Source organism: Sinocyclocheilus rhinocerous, unplaced genomic scaffold (assembly GCF_001515625.1).
Source record: "Sinocyclocheilus rhinocerous isolate Xijiao unplaced genomic scaffold, SAMN03320098_v1.1 scaffold2515, whole genome shotgun sequence".
In the NCBI taxonomy this organism is placed as follows: domain Eukaryota; kingdom Metazoa; phylum Chordata; class Actinopteri; order Cypriniformes; family Cyprinidae; genus Sinocyclocheilus; species Sinocyclocheilus rhinocerous.
This window is the reverse complement of record NW_015637115.1, coordinates 289665-302842: the sequence shown is the minus strand read 5'-3', so window position 1 is coordinate 302842 and position 13178 is coordinate 289665. Positions and strand designations below refer to the sequence as shown.

Sequence of the window (13178 nt, the reverse complement as noted above, 5' to 3'; positions counted from 1 at the left end):
GAGCTGACGGAGGGAGGAGCCATGGAGGAGGAAGGGCCGCCGGCTCCAGGGGGACGACCAACGGCGGCGGAGCAGGTGGTGGAGGAGCCCGAGGCGGAGAGCCAACGAGCCAGGGGGATGCCGAGGATCCGGGAGGGTGCTTTTTAGGTCCAGGGTGGAGCCGAGGGCTCTGGCGACCAAGGCGGAGGCGGAGATCCGCGGCAGAGCCGGAGAGACTGAGGACCAAGGTGGAGCTGGCGGGAGGAAGGAGCCCAATAGAGCATGGTGGGCTGAGGGCGAGCAGAGGGGCTGCCAGACGACAGCGGTGGAGGAGGCAGGAGCAGGTGGGAGGGCGGGCATTTATGCGTCTCCGGGCATTCAGGGCTTAACTCTGGATCAGAAGCCCCCTCTTGACTGAACATGGGAACAGGATGGAGCTCAGGAGGAGCGGACACTGGAGGGTGCTTACGAGGAGCTGGCACTGGAGGGCACTTTCTAGGAGCGGGCACTGGAGGGCACTCTGGACTGGATTCGGGGACGGGAGCGCTCTCCTCCTCGCTTTGGCACTTTCGCCATGTCATGCTCAGCTCACCCTCAGCCGCGGTGCAGGGGGCGGAGCTCCTCTCCGCGCTCACACCGTCCGCGGCTTTCTCCCTCGTGGCGGGCATTGTCGCCGGTTCTCACACCTGATCTGAAGGCTTGGGCTCTCCTTCCGGGGCGATCCTCCGCTCAGTCGCTCGGCATTGCGCTAGCTCGTAGATCGCGGTGGGAATGGGCTCTCCGTCATCAGTGGGCTCTGGCTTTAGCTCCGCACAGCGGGGAGATGGTGGGCTGGGCTCTGGGTCTGGAGTGGCACCGGCGAGATCCCGCTCGGGACAGACGGTGACCGGGGATCTGTGTCTCGCCAGTGTCCACTCCACAAATGCGGCGAGTTCTGCTCAAGGGCCATCTTCGGACGATGGCGCTTTGCACGTGGGGTTGAGGCTGGCGTCATAGAACGCGCAGAGTGCGTCATCCGGGTAGGTGGTGAGATGGGCAATCGCCAGAAACAGTCTGGTATGACCCTTGAGCGAGCGCTTCCCCTGCTCCAGCAGGAGGAGGAGGAATTCGGGGCAAAGGAGGGGATCCAGGGCACACCACGGAAACAAAAACATTGAGAGAAAAACGAGAAACAAAACGGAGTGGAATCACGCAGTTTAAACTGATTTAGGTCGGGTCTTCTGTCACACTTACACTGTCTGAGGAACGATGGAGACAAGGAGTATAATAAACAGTCTTTTTAATTCACGAAACACTGGGGTAATCCAGCGAGGAATGACACATGTACAGACGAAGTAGACCCGATAGGGGAGAAACGCAAATACAGGAGCTTAAATGCTAGGGATAATTGGAGACACACAGGTGGATCACATAAGACAATCAGACTAAACAAGGACAGGAAAATGACCAAATAAGGAAATACAGGAAGGACTACGGGGGCAAAACAGGTACAAAAGTCTGACACGCATACAGTATGGCTTGCGTGCCCCCCTTTAAATCACGAAATATACGTTGGAATATTATGAAACCATCTTCCTTGGTTTCACAATACTCAATTAATGATTGTAAACAGAGTTTGGTGACTTTAGAAGACGTATCTGTGCTGAATTTTACATAAATCACAACAATCCCATGCTATGGGCACAGCCATCTATACAAGGCTGCAGCGGAAGTTTTTTTACGCTACTATTTGAAACGCTTTTCGAATGCGGAAGTGTGATAATGGCCTATTAGCAGCTCCGCGGAGGGCCTCCACGTCATGCATTAAAATTGTTTAATAAACAGCTAGCCGTGCATTATCTCTTACATATGTATGTATAATTGTTGTTAAACTGTTTGTCTAAAAAGTTATAGAAGAACTATGTGTCTAAAATATGTATCTTGTCTAATTTAGCTCAAGCACTTTCCATTCATCATCAAAACAGGTATAACAATTTTTCCATGGAACACAGAGATTTTTTTAACTTAAAAGCTGTTTTTTTCCAATACACATACTGATTATGTTCTCTCTCTCTCTCTCTCTCTGTGTATATATATATATATATATATATATATATATATACCGGTATATAGACTGTATACACTATTGCACAAAAGATTGGGATTGGTAAAATGTTTTAAAATCTCATACGCACCAACCAAGGCTGCATTTATTTGATAAAAAATTTAAAATGTAATTTATTCCTGTGATCAAAGCTGAATTTTCAGCATAATTACTTAATTACAGTCTCTAGTGTCACACGATCCTTCAGAAATCATTCTAATATGCTCATTTGCTGCTCAAGAAACATTTCTGATTATTATCAATGTTGAAAAATGTATTATATATTTTTTTTTTTCAGGATTGTTTGATGAATAGAAAGTTCAAAAGAACAGCATTTATTTGTAATACAAATCTTTTAAAACATTATAAATGTCTTAACTGTCACTTTTGATCAACTTAATGCATCCTTGATGAACAAAGTAGTGATTTCTTTAAAAAAAAAAAAAAGTCTTACTGACCCAAAACCATTCAACAGTAGTGTATATACAGTATATTACACTAACTACAGCACTATATGGACTTAAGTCACCACAAAACTCCACTATGTGCCAAACTGCCACTGGTGCCAAAAAGGTGCTTGGCACCCTGTAACGACACATGAAATCATTTGATTCTGACATGAAAATTTGTCATAACAGATCCTAACATGTAAAAGAAGCTTGACAACCAAATAATAACAAGTGTATATTACCAGCGTGTAGTTAACAGCCTGCTTTTATGTGTTAGTCTTACAGACAGCGTGTAGCAACATGCTGTAGCGTCTGGACCAATCAGACACACCATTTTTCATTTGATTTAACAAATCAATTATTCATATTTCCCCATGAATGAGCTGATTCGCTACAATGCAGAGCTTTTCTATTCAGTATAACTCATCTTGAGATCCTGTTCACTGTGCCAAAATACAACAACATACTTGTCTAATCCTGTGGCTTTCGGCCATGTAGGCATTAGGCCAATGAGAAAAGCAAAAAAAAAAAAGAGAGAGAAAAAAAGCTTGTATTTACCGGTGCAGAAGCAATTTTCAAGCTTTCCTTCCAACTGCCATTTGAAGCAAACACTGTCTCAGACTGAGAAGGAAAAAAATACAGGCAAAATGATGACCACATGTTCTGCTTAGACCACAGGTGTTGCTTGTAAAATGGCACCAAATATTCTCAGGTAAACAGGTTCGGGCTTTATTTGCAAATATTTTGGACCAACACTTTGGAATGTCCTAGAAAAAATACGGTTACACATAAATGACCTTCTAATTTGTAGTGAAACTAAATGGATTTTTGATGCAGATACAACTCAATCTCATTCAAAAAAATACAGGCGCACAATGGATAGTTTCTACAGTTCCTTCTACTAAATTCATAACTCTAAACTCTCAACAAGACTGACAGTTTCACATACCTTATAGATTGCGCCCCCTCCCTCCATATTGTATTTGACAAGGGTTTGGTTGCCCTCCTCCTCCAGGTTCAGAGGAATGTGTTGAAAGTTCTTGCTTTTACATTCACAGAGGAAACAAAAGAGGAGTAGAACTGCAAAACAACAAGGTGTCATTAGATAACATGCATATTACACAACAACGCATGTGGAGTAAAAGTATGTGCCATTATATGTACTGCACTCTCACAAAAGTGCTTATACAAATAAATTAGTGGAGCAGAACTGTTGTTGTAGACTGTATTTGATTTTATTTTTATTTTTTTGTCTTTTGTCTCATTGAAACTCACAGGCCAGTAGGAGAAGTCCGGCAAACATGAGACCGATGGCAGCTGGGCCCAGTCTTGAGGAGAAAGGAAGACGACCACGACACGTGTTGATTCCCGTGCACTCACACACAACCACCTGAAGAACGTCTTCTGCTTGCAGCCCCTGCTGATCCTGTATCTTCAAAGGAACGGAGTAGTTTCCATATGGCAGACTCGTCAAACTTATCAGAGAGGTGTTCGTTCCTATGGTACAATCCCAGCAAAACAGGGTTAACTAAAACTAAAACCATAACAAAACATTTCTATTTCTTCAAATAAAATGTAAACATTTTATTTCAGTTAGTTGTCAAGGAACTAGAGGTATGTCTCATTGGTAACACTTTAGTTTAGGGACCAATTCTCACTATTAACTAGTAGCTTATTAGCATGCATATTTAGCATATTGGCTGTTTATTAGTAATTATAAAGCACATATTAATGCCTTATTCTGCATGACCATATTCTAGATTCCTTAATCTGACCCCATTCCTAAACTTAACAACTACCTTACTAACTATTAATAAGCAGCAAATTAGGAGTTTATTGAGGCAAAAGTCAATACTAATAGTTAGTTAATAGTGAGAACTGACTGGCCCCTAAACTAAAGTGTGAGTGAAAAAGCTTCTTACCAATGCAATTAGTCAAATTCAAGAAATGTTTTGGATAAACAAGTCTTAGTATCTAATGCAATTCTCATGTAAATGTATCATGTTTTTATATTTTTACTAGACACAAAAAGAAATTTATTATTTTATTATTAACTTATTATTGTGCAACCAACTGATGGAGCCAGATAAATGGTGAAACGTCCTCAACCATTATCTGTGTAACTGTAAATGAAGTAAATGAAATGTGCATGGCCTGACCTGTGGTGGGATCCAGCTTCCAGAGATTCTTCAGCTCTTCCCCCAGAGAGAAGGTAAAGGGATTTGCAAACGGAGGGCCGTCAAGGTCTCTTGGTTTCACATCCACATGATTGACTTTGTTCCCGCACATGACCGCATTCTTGGAGATGAGATGGGGAGCATTATCGTTTAAGTCACCTAGGTAGACCACTACAGTACATGTACCTGTAGCTGGAGGCTGTCCTGTGAACAGCATGTGGAAAAAAAAAGTCAGTAACAGCAGAGATTAAATTAGTGTTCTTAAGAATGTGTTTGCAAAAGTTTGGATCGTGTTGAACATACTGAGAACAGAGAGATAGAGATGATGCTTACCGTCATCTATAGCGTGCACCACGACTGTGTAGGTGCCATTTTTGACAAAAGGAGACTCCCGGTCCATGGTCTGAACTGTGGTGATCTTTCCTGTCTTCGGATCCACACTCACCCATTTGTCTGGGTCTTGTATTAACTCATACCTGCATACACATATACAGACTGTAACACACGTTTACATCACCGTCCAGTTTCCTCTACATCTCTGGTGCAAACTGTATGTTTTATTTATTTTATATTTGCATTTTATATAATACAATTATATATATTATATAGGATTCATTAAATTGATTCAAACGGACATTGAAGACTTTTATATTGTTACAAAAAATATATTTCAAAAAAGTGCTTTCAAAAATATAATTTTTTCATCAAAGTGAAAAGTGAAAGTGAAAATAACTTTCATCAAAGAATCCTAAAAACTTTCAACATTGATAATAATCAGAAATGTTTCTAGAGCAGCAAATCAGCATATTAGAATGATTTCTGAAGGATCATGTGACACTGAAGACTGGAGTAATGATGCTGAAAATTCAGCTTTGATCACAGCAATAAATTACCTTTTAAATAGATTCAAATAGAAGACAGATTTTTTTAAACTGTAATAATATTTCGCAATATTATTGTTTTACTGTAGTTTTGATCAGATAAACGCAGCCTTTGTGAGCATAAGAGACTTCTTTCAAAAACCTTAGAAAATCTTACAAATCCCCAAAATTTTGAATGCTTGTGTACATAATGAAACTGACATATGATTTTAGGTAACACATTAGTTTAGAGACCACTTCTCACTATTAACTAGTTGCTTATTAGCATGCCTATTACTAGCATATTGGCTGTTTATTAGTACTTATACAGCACATATTAATGCTTTATTCTGCTTGACCATATTTTGGATCCCTTAACCCTAGTCATAGTTAGTAGTTAGTTAATAGTGAGAATTGGTCCCTAAACTAAAGAGTGACCTAATTTGATATATTATATTATACATTACATATTTTGACATTTTATCATATAATTTTATATGATATTTTATATATTGTATAAAATTATGATACAATAAAAGTAAAGTAAGAACAAGTAAAAAAAATTAATAAAAGTAGCATACAAATCCTCAAAAATTAACCGGTTTTAATTTATGAGTAATTTGATGCTGTGCAGCTCATCCACACCTGAGTTTGTTAACGTCCGAGTCCTCATCTTTGATCTCGGGCACGAACAACACATCTCCTGGAGGTCCGTTTTCATTCCGGTAGACTTTTTCTACTTGCTTCTTAAACACGGGGGGATCGTTCACATCGATGACTTTCACTGCCACTTTGGCAGTGTTTGGCTTTGGTGTGGTACCTGTTTCGGCCTTTCCATCAACACACTGAAATAATTTCTCCTCGTTTTTGACTGCTATCTCCAGCTCTGTGATCTCAGTTTTCTCGAAATTCTTCCCCTGTGAAAATACAAGCATATTAAAAGCTGTCCATCTTGTGAACCCAATGTGAAACTAGCATGTGTATTGAAAGAAATCACTGTAATAAGTAGGTGTGTAAACTAGGTGAAGTCTGTTTTTCATTTCTATGAATTCAACGGAAAAGAAGCAATGGCTATACCACCAACAAACAGCTGATCGTAACCAGTGACTTCCATAGTTTGGAGAAAAAAAATATGGAAGTCAATGGGAAGCAGCAACTCTTTGGTACCAACATTCCTTCAATATCTTCTTTTATATCTACTATTCCTTTAAGCTTTTCTAAGAAGTGTATGAAATATTTAAAGGGAACAATGGCATTTACCTTGACAACAGACAGCACACCTTCATTGGTTTTGGAGTCTGTCTCAATCTTATAATTTCCTTCTTCATTGCCCTTCAGGATGGAGAACACCGCTCTTGAACCAGGCGTGTTCGGTGTGTCCTTGTCTTTGATGCCGATTCTTAGAATCTCTTTTAATTCCATTTCCATCACTTCAGTGTTGTACTGTTACACACGCATATATTCATTTATATCAAAGCATATCATATCAGATACCGTTCATTAAAAAGCCAAAAAAAAATAAAAATAATTCATAGTATTTCATTTTTAAAAATGTGTTCTAATAAAATTATTTTCTAAAGTTCCCATTAAGTTATCAAAACATTCTTTCTATTAAGTGTTCAAAATGTCTAGTTTTTTTTTATGTTTAAATTTTTTTAGTTATAATGTTAAGAACATTCCATTTGATTATTTTGCTAATCTAATGGGAATGTTACATTTGAATGTTCTGAAACAAGTAGCCACATTAAAAAAAAGTTTCAGGGAAAAAAACACTCCATGGATGATGCATAAAAAACATTTTTAGAACACAAAACAGTTTTGAGATCATTATTAAAAACTTTGAGTGAATGTTCTATAAACGTTACTGGGAAAACTATATAGCAAAACCATTAAATGCTGCTAGGCACTAATTCAGAACTTTGGCTAACCTTCTGGCAATGTTCTTTTATCTTTCAACATTTATGTACAATCGTTTTCCCAGTAACTGGCTTCCACTTCTGTCATTGGTCAGCTCAAAACTCACGCCATTGGCTGACCCAATGTTTCAATGTCAGACAGCATGTTTTGAAAGCACTACACATTCACAGTGTTTACATTTTCTTAACACATCAATCTACACATGGCTTCCTTATAGTTGTGTGCATTTTAAACTGGGATTGAGTGACTAGCCTGACTCACCGTGGCCGAACTGAATTCTGGGGGATGGGTGTTGTAATCAGTGATGTCCAGAATAACAGTTGCAGTTGAAAACATTGTGGGTGTTCCTTGATCCCTCGCTTCGACTAGCACTTTATATGATTTTTCTTTCTAAAATACGGGAGACAGAAGAGATTAGAAATACTGAAAAATGCTGAAAACCTGCATTCGACATCAGTTACTCACATCATAATCAAAGCATCCCGTGAAGGCGAGCTGTTTGACTGTAGCGGTCCCAGGCATGTCCCTCATGGTAAATTTTGGTGAGGCAGGGTCTTGTGACACCACCCTCATGGTGAACTGGGAATTAGGAGTATCCTTCTGATCATTGTCATGAGCTTGTAATGTTGCTTGGAGTACGCCTATTAAAACAAGAATGATTAAAGAGAGAACAATCTTTCTGCTTGCCATTTATCTTTAACAGTTTAGTTTCAATAACTGCTTCTTTTGGAAAGGGAAGGAAGTTTTGACATTTTAAAAGTTATAGTATGATAAAATATTACAATTAATTATTATATCAAGAACACTAATATTCCTCATTATTTGATAAATCTAAAAACCATAACACTGAATTTCTAACAGTATTAGAGCGTGTCATTTCTGTGTCGCCAAATATAATTAATGTTTTCAAACAGATTTCCATACTTAAAAAAAAAAAGGTACAAAAGCTGTCAATGGGGCGGTACTCTTTCAAAAGGTACTAATATGTACCTTTTAGTTACTAATATGTAGGCCTGTCGCAATAATCAATATATCGACTTGTCGCGCAATATATGTACATGACCTCAATAATTTTTGGTGACGCAATATATCGCCCATTATATTTACTTAAAAATTAATGTCACCATGTTTTGTACATTCCACTTGCGCCTGTGTCTTTTGCAGCTTCTCGTACATAACGTGGTGTAGTCATGAGGTGCTAGTTCAAATTTAAAAAATGCTTCTACAAAAAGAGTTTCATCTGCAGATATGGTCTTGTTTAGGGATCTGTGCCTTTGTGCATACAGACATCTGACTGCTGAGTAGTGATTGTGTTTTTCAGCAATAGTGTGCACCCTTAATTTACAGAGAAAAGAAGGTCAGGGAAAAATCTGTAGATGGAAAAATCTTCATACAAGTTGTTCTGGGGCAATATATCGCACAACAAAAAGTTGTTATCGTGACAGGCCTACTAATATGTACACTTTAGGTACTAATATGAATCTTTAAGGTATTAAGGTGCACCCTTTATGGGTAAATAAGGTACAAAGATGTACCTATTGAAAGGGTACTGCCCCACTGACAGCTTTTGGACCTTTTTTCCCCAGAGCATTCAGGCCACTCCCCCATCTGCTTTTGGTAGAAAAAAAAGTTTAGCCCCGCCCCAAACTCGCACCATTGGTTTAGTCAATGTTGTTGTATTGAGCTGGTCTGAATGCTTAAACAAACAAAGCAACGTTTTGAAAGCACCACATAACGTCAATGTTTACACTTTTTAGGGTAAGTCACCCTACAAATGGCTAAATTACTATAGTCTCTGTATGTACCGTATTGGCCCGAATATAAGACGACCCTGATTATAAGACGACCCCCCCTTTTTCCAGATGTACCTTTTGGAAAAAGGCTTTTTAAAAACTTTTAATTGGAGTTGGAGCTGAACTCTGCAGGGCTGCGGCTCTCCAGGACCGGAGTTTGCCACCCCTGGTCTAGACCCTGAATATAAGACGACCGCGTTTTTTCAGATGTATTTCCAAGAAAAAAATATCGTCTTATATTCGGGACAATACGGTATATTAAGTTATGATTGAAGAAAGCGTTATAAGGGAAAAAAGCAGGCTTTATCTTCATATATGCAGTAAAATGTTCTCTGAACCTTCAGGCGTGTTCTCTGGAACTGATACACGGAGAGTGCTTGGAGTGAACACAGGTCTGTTGTCATTCTTGTCCTTTATTTCTACATTAAATGACAGCGTTTTGTCCACCATGGCATCAGTCTGCCTGTCCAGCACATCAAAGTCCACCTACAAAAGAATCAAAAAGCCACAGTGGACTACATCAATATAAACTGAATCAGTCCATTCTTTGAATTCCGCTGTATTGTATTGCATTAGTGTCATTACAATTTCAACAAATCTTGTTTTGTCTTACGTGGAAGATGTGGTACACTTCTCTGTCGATGGGCTGGTGTACGTATACAATCCCAGTTTTTTCATCAATGCTAAACAAACCAAGTGGTTTCTCTGTCACCCCTTGTCCTTTGATGCGGAACTTGATGGTGTTGTCCTCCTTTTTGTCATTGTACAGCTAGCATCAATTAAACCAAAAATACATGACAATCACGTACAGTATAATTTATGATGATTCATGTATTTGCATCCATTATTAAGATTGTAAATCCATTATGACATTCAAGCCTACATCAACCAAATGACATCTCATGAAAAACCCTACCAAATCAGCATTGAGTTTTATGGATTTTAGTTTTATGTCTCTAGCTTTGAGGTCATCTAAATGCTAGTGAACATACTGTCCATACTGTACACATTTAACATTTACATTTATTCATTTTGTTTACACTTTTATCCAAAGAGACTTACAAATGAGTATTTATCTTTTAGTAACATGGCAAAAATATTTTTGTTCTCCAGAATAATGTTCCTCCACCTAACACTACTAGCAAGTAGAATACTCATGTGCTATAATGAAAGCCTGTAGGCTCTCTAGAAAAATACAACTTTACCCAAACATCCCGAATATGGTAACACAGAAAAGAAGACAGAGCTCGTGAAGAGATTTAATGAGGAACACAAACAGGCTGAACGATCAGTGACGGGGTGAAGTTACCTGTGTTACTATAGCGGGATATGGTCCAGGCATGTTCTCTTCCAGATCAATGGTGGACAGAACCCATCTTCTCTTTGAACGAATAAGAACAGCATCCTTTGAGATAAAGAGAGAGATGTAATGAGTGATCAGTTATTAAAAAAGCTACAAACAAACTTCTGATTCAAACGGAACACTTCTCTGATTCCGGAATTCTGGGAAAACAGGCTTTCAAGATTAAAAGAAAAAAAAAGAAAAGAAATAAAACATTTTGTTCCTTTATAATTTGACAGAATAGAGTTGATATATTAAGTTAGGACAACAAGTACTATTACTTTAAATTATATAAAAAAAATAAAAAAAAAATACATAAAGCTCATTCGATCCTGTGTGTCCTTGTGAAACTCACTGAACCCAATATGGAAAGACCTTAAGGATGAAGTCTGAAGATTTTGACTGATTTTTAAAATCTTCTGTTTGATAGTAAGGTGTCTTTCAAAGATAGTTTTTTTTTCTTTTTTTTTCTACTGTGATGTAATATGTGTGTATTTAAATCTAAATTAAGTATTGTATTATCTTGTATTATGGGATTTGAAGTTGAGGGACATGTTATCTCAAAACAGTGAGCTGAGATATTAAGTGTTGATTTGGTCTTTTATATTACCTACCCGCTTTTCCCGATTGTTGATATAATTTTTGCTGGAAGTGGCCACGTCAACAACCTAGTGGATAGACAAAAACAGGGTAATACTAATTAATAAACATACCATCAATAAACTAACAAGAGATTGAATAGAACCCCTTCTTAGTGCCTGAGGAATGAGTTTTATGTATCATTGTCATGTTTAAGCACACAAATATATTATTATTAGGATATAAAACGTCTCAGGTTACTTATGTAACCATGGTTCCCTGAGTAGGGAACGAGACACTGTGTCTTCTAGGGGTCGCGCCTCGTCGTGACCCATGTCTGAAACATACTTCAAGGGAACTTCGAACTGCGTCTTCTAGGGGTCGCTATGGGGAACTAGTTGCCCCTAGGACGTTAGACGGCTGTCTGTGACATTATCACCTACGGCAAAAGGCCTAGGCTACATACCCCAAAAACTTACCTGTTAGGGCTAGACTCCTGGGCCCGGGGTAGAGCTCAAGGCTTGGAATCAGGAATAGATTCCTTTAAGGGGATACGACCAAGAGCCTAGCATCATACTAAGTCTTGGCCTGTCACACAGGGGCTACCGCATGCTCTGCATATGCTGAAGGAACTGTCTCAACAGACCCTTAGTAGCAACACCCTGTTAAAGTAGGTATCCAGAGGATACATAGGTCATGTGAGAGGAGAACTCCGAATTCAGAAAGGAGTAGCGTGCTCATAGGCAACCCTTTTGATAAAGGGGAGCACTGCTAAACACTACCACGAGAACAGCCCACGGAGCGAGGAATCCAACTCCTCAGAAAGGGAGAGAATTCAAACGCTCGAAAGAAAGCACCATGCTCACAATAACCCTCAATGGTGAGGGGAGCGATTCTTCAAAAGTGTGTCAACAGAGACACACTGGTTGAGTGGAGCCCAAGGTACCAGGGTCTAAACCAACTCAGAGAAAGGGAACGAGGCTAATAATGTGTAACCCTTACCATACAGGATTTCAGAAAGTGCGCAGAGTCTTAGCGTGTACACTTACCACTATGTGGATTTTAGAAAGTGTGCAAAGTGCTCAGCGTGCACACTTACCACCATGTGGATTTCAGAAAGTGCACAAAGCTTATCGTGTGCACTTACCAAAGCATGGATTTAAGAGCTTCCCAAGCATCTGCTCACAGATGTCCGGAAGTACTGAGCCAAACAGGAGTGGCAAGCTCAAAGATAACCCTCTGAGATGAGGGGAGCACTGCCTGAGACAGCATTTTACAAGAAGGTTCTCCCAAATGCCACCTATACTTCCCGCTCGATGCCTCAGCAAGAGGGGATATCCTGGTGACCAGGAAGCCCCTCAGGACGACCTCGATACGGCGTACCAGACAGGGCAGCCTAAAAGCATAAGCCCAGCCCGGACGTCCAGGAAATTTTGCGGTGCCGTGCCGGGGGCCTGATGATCAAGAAGGCTCCCGCAGAAGCCTGTGATCTGGCCGCATGATCCAGGAAGCATGAAACCGGAACCAGGGCCATCATACCGACTGGATACAACATTGACGAGTGAGGTAATCACTGCCAGTAGTCGAGAACCCAGTTTCTGAATCCAGCAGAGTGGGTGCTCACGAGTACCTACGCTAGAAAAGGACAGAAACATACAGGTACCGGAAAACACTGCAAAGAAAGCTCGCAGATGGAATACACACAACCACCAGCGTATTAAATATATATTTTTATAAAAATGGATCATACTCACCCACCATGGTTCCCGCGGCGACACTTGCCTTCTGTGCCCGTCTCTGATCCTCAGACCGAGATGGGCCAGGACCCCTGGGTTGTTCGGGCTCAGACCTGAACCTTCGGGGAATTAAGGATTTGAAGGCTGCTGAGCGCACCTTCGCCTCCCTGAACTTCTCGACGGAGGTACCGAAAAGTTAGGAAGGCGAAACCAGAGCATCGAGAAGAAAGCCACTCTCTTTCTTCCCGATATCTGCCAGGTTC

General features: G+C 40.0%; 1 protein-coding gene across 1 annotated transcript in view; it reads right to left on the bottom strand.

Annotated features, from left to right (window-relative positions):
- LOC107748449 (cadherin-like protein 26) overlaps positions 1-13178 on the bottom strand; it is a 25551-nt gene that overhangs the window by 8029 nt on the left and 4344 nt on the right. The window contains exons 2-14 of the mRNA XM_016563222.1: positions 11215-11268; positions 10568-10663; positions 9872-10027; positions 9597-9744; positions 7931-8106; positions 7727-7855; positions 6809-6991; positions 6194-6465; positions 5022-5164; positions 4671-4892; positions 3787-4008; positions 3461-3591; positions 3070-3132 (exon numbers count right to left, since the gene is read on the bottom strand). Coding sequence (XP_016418708.1) covers positions 3070-3132; positions 3461-3591; positions 3787-4008; positions 4671-4892; positions 5022-5164; positions 6194-6465; positions 6809-6991; positions 7727-7855; positions 7931-8106; positions 9597-9744; positions 9872-10027; positions 10568-10663; positions 11215-11268 — 1995 coding nt within the window. The remainder of the gene's footprint in view (positions 1-3069; positions 3133-3460; positions 3592-3786; positions 4009-4670; positions 4893-5021; positions 5165-6193; positions 6466-6808; positions 6992-7726; positions 7856-7930; positions 8107-9596; positions 9745-9871; positions 10028-10567; positions 10664-11214; positions 11269-13178) is intronic.